The 7,498-nt window shown below is 35.4% G+C and overlaps 1 protein-coding gene across 2 annotated transcripts in view; it reads left to right on the forward strand.

The window, feature by feature from the left end:
• MED14 (mediator complex subunit 14) overlaps nt 1-7,498 on the forward strand; it is a 67,732-nt gene that overhangs the window by 9,433 nt on the left and 50,801 nt on the right. For both annotated transcript variants that reach the window (XM_006918253.3, XM_006918254.3), the window contains exons 4-7: nt 5,392-5,565; nt 6,066-6,195; nt 6,665-6,793; nt 7,111-7,218. In XM_006918253.3, coding sequence (XP_006918315.1) covers nt 5,392-5,565; nt 6,066-6,195; nt 6,665-6,793; nt 7,111-7,218 — 541 coding nt within the window. The remainder of the gene's footprint in view (nt 1-5,391; nt 5,566-6,065; nt 6,196-6,664; nt 6,794-7,110; nt 7,219-7,498) is intronic.

Consider the following 7,498-nt stretch of genomic DNA (forward strand, 5'->3'; position numbering starts at 1 on the left):
TGGGGGAGGATAGTGTGGTGTTAACACATGAGACACACGATTACTCCCTCCCGTTTTACTTCAGTCACTTGTAATGAGGTGACTGGAGTTCATATTGGAAAGGATAGAGTAACTCATAACATGAATAAAGTCCTAAAATAATACGAGCATTTACCTACTTTGAGGTCAGCCCTCCAGGCCCAGCTTTGCAAGGCCAAGTAGCCTTCTAGCTACTGTCAGTTATATTTCGAAAGTAAGGGAAAGTGGATGGATTCTTTAAGTAAGCTTGACATTGATACTCAAATTCTTTTTTTCATTCAATTATGTAATGACATTAAAATTTTTATCAGTTTTTTATAGGTGAAAGCAGAAAAACAACTTTATATTGGTTAAATTATATTTAAGTCATTTAAAAATTCTCTTATCAGGCTTCCTAGATAAATTACAATTAGCAGCTACCAATATAGAGATACCAGACTAAATTTATTTTTAGCACCCTGAGAAGCTAAATTGAAAATATTTTTATAGTAATTTTATATTGGCAAATCTATTGGGGTTTGCATATTCTATAAAATTACACTTCAGAAAGAAATCTGCAACACAGTTGTGTTTCTTTGCATGCTTTCCTGACCTTGCCTAAGTTTTAGCCTATTGCATTTGCTATCCTCAGTCTCACTAAGTTCTCTTATCTTAGACATAAAACTGATGTGAAAATTGCTAAAGTGAAAGGAAAAAAAGAGGTTATGAGGAAATTGAGAATTTAAAATTCTAGAATAATTCTTTTTTTTTTTTTTTTAAGTTAAAAATAAAACCTGATTTTCACTAAAGTTAATGCTTAATTCCAGCTCTGGCAGCTAAAAATGACAAGACTGAAAGAATTCTATAAAATGTATTCTAGCCACATATCTTTAGTCTCTAAGAGCAAGCCGGTATCATCCTTCTATATAACCTTGATAAAAGGTTTATTTAGAGGGAGAAGATTTTGTACCATATATTAAGTTTTGTTATGGGGGAAAAACTCCCTTTATTCATCTGTTGTGTGATGTGATTGAGAAGTAAAAATTTGTTGACAAAGTCTTTCGTACACTGTAAAGCATCATTTGAAGAATAGTTTTTGTTTCAAATATTAATAAACAGGCTTATTCATCAGAAAGTTTACAATTCATTTAATTGTATTGGAAATTTGGGCACCGAGTCTAAATGAATCTATTTTGGCTGAAATGAAGTAGTATGGTATGTAGTATTTCTGAAAAGCCTAAGGTTTCTTTTCAATAATTAGTTAATTTGGGGTAATCTTTTCTTAAAGATGTTAAAACTTCTAGTGGAAGGTTAGGTATTACTGAAGTATATCAAATCCAAGTGTTCAGTTTTTCAAATCTGGTGATAAATCTTAAATTATACCATGGATATTTAAATTACCTGTTTGATATTACTGAGTTGCGCTTCAGTAACATCAAACAAAACCCAGTGAGCTGTATTGCATTCATCTTTCATTAATTCATAGTATAGTGTTCTATTAGTTTTTTAAATCGACCGTTCAATAAGTCACATTCTGAATAAAGTCATGTTGAATTTGTATAAAGTTTTGGTATTTTTGTTTTGTGAATTTAGATATAGATGTGTTTATGTCAAGGATAAAGTCCATCAGCTGGAGAATTAGAGGATTATTCATGTTTTGATACTTCTGTTCTCAACCTAATTATTATTTAACTAGTCTCGTTAGAGGTTCTTAATAGATAATAATCGTTAGCCACGCCAGACATATTACGTGTGCAACTGAGTGTATAAATATACAGTTCATAGAACTCTAATGATAAAACAGTCTAGATAATGTTTTATCTAAGAAAAAGAAAATATCTCTTGTTCTCCTAGAGCTTTTTTTAAAACAGCTTTATTTGAGGTGTAGTTCACATACCCTACCATTTAAAGTGTATAATTCAGCGAGTTTTGGGATATTCACAGATATGTGCAACCATCACCACAGTCAATTTTAGAACATTTTCATCAACTCAAAAATTAAACCTGTCACCTCCAAGTACCTGCCCTTAGCCCTAAGCAACCAGTAATCTGCTCTCTCTATAGATTTGCCTATTCTGAACATTTCATATAAATGGAATCATAATATGTGGTCTTTTGTGACTGGCTTCTTTAACTTAGCATAATGTTTTCAAGGCTCATTCATGTCATGGCATGTACCAGTACTTCATTTTTGTAGCTGAATTGTATGGATCTACTGCATTTTGTTTATCCATACATCTGTTAATAGACATTAAGGTAATTTCCAGTTTTTGGCTATTATGAGTAATGTTGCTGTAAACATTCATGCACAAGTTTCTGTGTGGATATGTTTTCATATCTCTTGGGTATATACCAAAGATTAGAATTACTAGGTCACATAGTAATTCTATGTTTAATCATTTGAGGAACTGCCAGACCGATTTCCAAAATGGCTATACCATTTTACATTCCCACCAGCAATGTATGAGGGTTCCAATTTCTCCATGTCAACATTTGTTATTGTCTGACATTTTGATTCTAACTTACCTTAGTAGTGGCATCTCATTGTGATTTTTATTTGTATTTCTCTGATGACAAGTGATGTTGAACATCTTTTCATATGCTTTTGGCTAATTTGTATGTTTTCCTTAGAGAAATATCTATTCACGTTCAGTTAAAGTTTAAAAGAGATTATTATTAACCATATTAACAGTTGGTATGTATGTCATTAGGGACCTACATGGATTCACTAATAAGTTACTCAAAACTAAAGTTTTAATCTATTAATTTGATTTCTTAAGTTAAAGGAATATAGTTGAAGCTAATATATTTTGAGTTGAGCAAAGTGGTTTAGAATGTTTCATTAATTACCCACATTTAAGGTGGAGCAAACCTGGGCTGAATTAAATGCCCACTAAGGTTGATGACTGTCTTCCTAAAGGGAAGCCCTGGCTTTAGTCTAATAAGCATTTTTTTCGTGTCCTGAGTAAAGGGAGAATTGGGATTACTTAAATCTGGGTAAAAACCAGTTCAAGAGTTGAGAGAAGCAGGATTCAAAATGGTTTTAAATATGTTAAAATCAGATTACAGTCCAGCTTTAGGTTCAGGATGGGAAAGTGGACCTTGCTTGTTAGAGTCATGTCAAAATATCGAGGCCTTTTAGTTGACTCCAAGCTTGCTGTGTGATAGCATTGTGGCTGCTGCTTAGAAGTTAGTGTGGTGGCATTGATAGAAATCCATTTTACCCGTGTGAGGGTGCAAAAAATAATTTTCCTCCCATCTTTTTAAGTTCTTCTGGCTGGGCTAATAACCAAATTAACAGACAGATTGACAAGAGAAAATGTCCAAATTTATTCCATGTGTATATATGGAGGTTCCATAAGAATGAGACCCGAGGACACATTGGGCAGTTGAGGTTTATATGCCATTGTGGGCTAAAGAGAAAGGGGGCAGAGGCCTGAGATTTCAAAGGGGAAGTAGGCAATTCACAGGAAGATGGGAAGGAGCAAACATGTGGTAAACAAATTCTACCAGGCCACCCAGAAACAGTGGGACACAGAGGGGGTCCAACAAAGAGGCTTTGCTAGATTTCTGCCTGCCCTGGCAGGTTTAGTTTATATTCTGATGTTATTTCTGAGTCTCATTTCTTAAAAATAATCAGCTTAAAATCAATATCCCATCCCATATTTTGGGGTGGCAAAACTTTGGTTCTTCTTATTAGTCATAGAAAGTAGCACTTGTAGTGGTCTTTGCTGATCTGAGAGCTAGAAGAAGCAATTTTTGGTTCCAGCTTCTCTGATTATTGACTTTCTTTGAGTCAGTGTCTAAACCTAAGCCTCAGTTTTCTTATCTCTAAGGTGATAGTAATTATCTGGTTTTGTCTATTTCCTAGACTTGTGAAAACCAGATAGTGAAATGAATGTAGAAATACTGAGAAAATGCAGGACATTATGTGTGCATATGGTATTAATTGTGGATACCATATTTTAATTTGGCCACTGATAAACTGGAGCATTTCCAGGCAGTAGGACAAGTCAGGAATTTGGAGATGTGAAGACTAATTGAAGTGACTTGGAATGTTAAGCTTGAAGGTAGGTTAGGCTTCCTGTGTTTGAAAAACGTGAGAGATTAAGTATTGTTCCAGAATAGAAATGGAAGATAAAAGTTCCGGGAAATAGATTCCAGGTCCGTGATGAGAGTTCTACTAACTAGTTCAGCTGCCCTTATGAAATGCACTGAGTAGAGTACTAATGGGAAAAAATTTCCGTATCGAGCATGAAGTTAGCCTAGATCTCATAACGGGCAATATTTTTTGAGTGTTTTATATATTCTGGGTACTGTTCTAAAGGTTTCATATGCATTAACTCTTAATCCTCAGAACAGCCTTGTGAGGTTGGAAGTCATCTCCATTTTACAGTTGAAAAAACAGGCACAGAGAGATTAAGTAAATTGCCCGAGATTATAGGACTAGTAAATTGCAAAATGAAAACTGAGACTAAGGCAGTCTGGGTTCAGGATTCCACACTCCATTGCAAACTGTTAAACATTAACTTCCACAGCTGGAAGTCTTTTTATAGCTGTTGATAGTCCCCTCCCCGCCCCCGCCAAAGATAAGTCTTGGGGCGTGTGGAGTCTAAACCACCAGCAGCATGGGTAGGTAGAAAAAGACAAACACGTTCAAGTCCTTTGTTTTGGAGTTTTGCAAATGTTCTTATACAGCAAGGAGGGAGAGAAAGATTTAAGAATTTACATTAGCTATGGACGATGGAGATGGGAGAAGTTGAAGCGGGCGCGGGGTGCGGCTAGTTCTGGAATAAGCGCAGCAGAGTCCTCAGCAGAGTTGTAAAGCTCTTAAGCTCATGTGTAAACAAGAAGCAGAGCCTCCTGGGGTTCGATGGTGCCTGGCTATTCTCTTTTTAGATAATCTTGGAAATGGTCACCTGGAAGTTAATTTAATAATTCCAACATACACTAAGGAGCATGAGCAGTCTTTTGTTAGTTTTGTACTGCAGTTGTTAACTGATTGAACCCTTTTTGTCTCTTCCTTCCACCCTTTGGCCTGCTGTAATTTAATTTAGGACATCTCAGAATTTCCTTCTTGTTACCAACTAATTATAGAAGTTTGTAAGAGTAAAAAGCATTTTGTTCTATTTATTCTAACGTGATATTATGTACTTGTAATGTTAAGGATAGAGAAATGAATTGGAAAACCTTTTACTTAAGTTGATATAAAATTAGTGTTTTTAAAAATATTTTTTTATAAATTACTGGGGAATTTTTTGAAGTAATATTTTACAACATGAAACACCTATATTAATTCCCCTCGAAGTTTACTTTAGAATGAATCAGTGATATTTGAAGTGAAAAGTGGCTAGTTTTCAAGGAAGCTTAATACATTTACTCTTTGCTTTAAAGATGATCTCTAGCTTTTTAGATCAGCAAGCCATCCTATTTGTGGACACTGCTGATCGCCTGGCTTCGTTAGCTAGAGATGCTCTGGTCCATGCGCGCCTGCCTAGTTTTGCCATCCCATATGCCATTGATGTACTGACTACTGGGTCTTACCCACGGCTGCCAACCTGCATTAGGGTAAGTGCATCTCCCCCACTCTAAATTGTGTTTTTTAAAAAATAAATTGCAGTCAGAAAGTGAGTAGCCATCAAAATGGGTGAACCTACTTTTGATGAGGTTTTTTTGCATATCAACAGATATGCAGACGTAACTTACATCTATTCAGATGTGAAAATACTGCATGCTTTTTGGAAATGTTTTTTTAAATTTATTGTAATTTTCTACTGACCTGGTGCTATTTTATTTTATACTTTTAAGAAGTGGAAGTAATCTAGTGACTTTGAGTTGGTTTCATAAATAGAGCATAAAGATCATGTTGCATTACCGTCTTAACCGAGTGGCTGGTGGAATCATTGGCACTCTAATGCATGATAGTAATGGTCACTTATTGGATATAGACTGCAGAAATGAGTGTTGAGATTCTCTTGGGTAAAGTAAGAAAATACTGTGTTAAGACAAGCACAGGTAAAAATTATGCCTCTGTACATTATTTTAAAGTCACTTAAATTTTTTTGAAGGATAAAATTATCCCTCCAGACCCAATTACCAAAATTGAGAAACAAGCCACACTTCATCAGTTGAACCAGATTCTTAGACATCGGCTTGTAACCACAGATCTTCCTCCTCAGTTAGCAAATCTTACAGTTGGTATGTACCTGAAATTTATTTTTTTAAGATTTGACTTGTTAGAATATTTTTAAAATAGCTTTTGGGATTTTATTCAAAGAAGTATGAAGTTTTGACCTACAATTCTGGTGGTATTCAAATCTGTGACTTGTTAGGCCTGCCATTTCTCTTTGTTACATGGAAATACAGTGTTTGTATTTGAAGCTGGGGAGTGGGTGAGATCATCTGGGGCTGGAGGAGAGACGAAGTCCCAGGGTTGAGCCTCAAGAATATACTGTTCATTGACGTTAGAAGTTGCCTTTGGTTTCTTGATGACCTGGAATCAGGTTACTGCTCATGCAGGAACCACTGAATTGTTTGAACACTTGCGAAAGATTTCTTATAAGCCCGATTTAAGATTTAAGATTTCTTATAAGCAAGACAAAGTTCTAGGTTAGCAAGAAGCTGCTTATTTTCTAGAAAAGTAGACCTCTTCTTCTTTTTCTAAAAGCAAATGGCCGGGTGAAGTTTCGAGTTGAAGGAGAATTTGAAGCCACCTTGACCGTGATGGGAGATGATCCTGATGTTCCGTGGCGTCTTCTCAAGTTAGAAATTCTAGTGGAGGATAAGGAAACAGGAGGTAAATCATCAGTAGTGATTTAAATACTAAGTATTGATTTAAATGTTTAGTGTTTTTATATTATTAAAACATTTTTCCAGAATAATAACTGTTTAGCAATTTATTTATCCTGTAATATGAAGCAGATTTTATGGTGGTCATAACTGCCTACTGCCCTTTGAGGTTTCAGTGTTTCTCAAGTATAATGTTCTCTAGTTTACATAGTTTCAGTTCTTTTGTTTTTTTAACTCATTGTTAGTATGGTCTTCCTTAACCGGTACTGTGACACAATCTATACTTTTCTGATTAACCACCTTCTTTTCTCCTGCCAATGGAAGATGGACGAGCCTTGGTTCATAGCATGCAAATCAACTTTATCCATCAGCTGGTGCAGTCTAGGCTCTTTGCTGATGAGAGACCTCTTCAGGACATGTACAATTGTTTACGTATCCTTCCAAAATTCCAAGACATGTATTTGTAGGGAATTTGTGTCTCCTCTCCCCACATTTCCATTTACCCCTAGTCCTGAACTATAGCAGCCTAAACTCTCCCTCTCCCCTCCGCCTTTTTTTTTTTTTTTTGTGTAGAAAGGGCTGGTAAACTGGTCAGTGTGAAGGATAATGATACGTCTATAATAAACCAACTTTTAAATTTTCCTGTTGACTTTGAAGGTAAAAACAAAAAGTGATGATTGGTACTATTTGGAGAAAAAAATAGTAATATATT

This window comes from Pteropus alecto, unplaced genomic scaffold, assembly GCF_000325575.1.
Source record: "Pteropus alecto unplaced genomic scaffold, ASM32557v1 scaffold28, whole genome shotgun sequence".
NCBI classification, from domain to species: domain Eukaryota; kingdom Metazoa; phylum Chordata; class Mammalia; order Chiroptera; family Pteropodidae; genus Pteropus; species Pteropus alecto.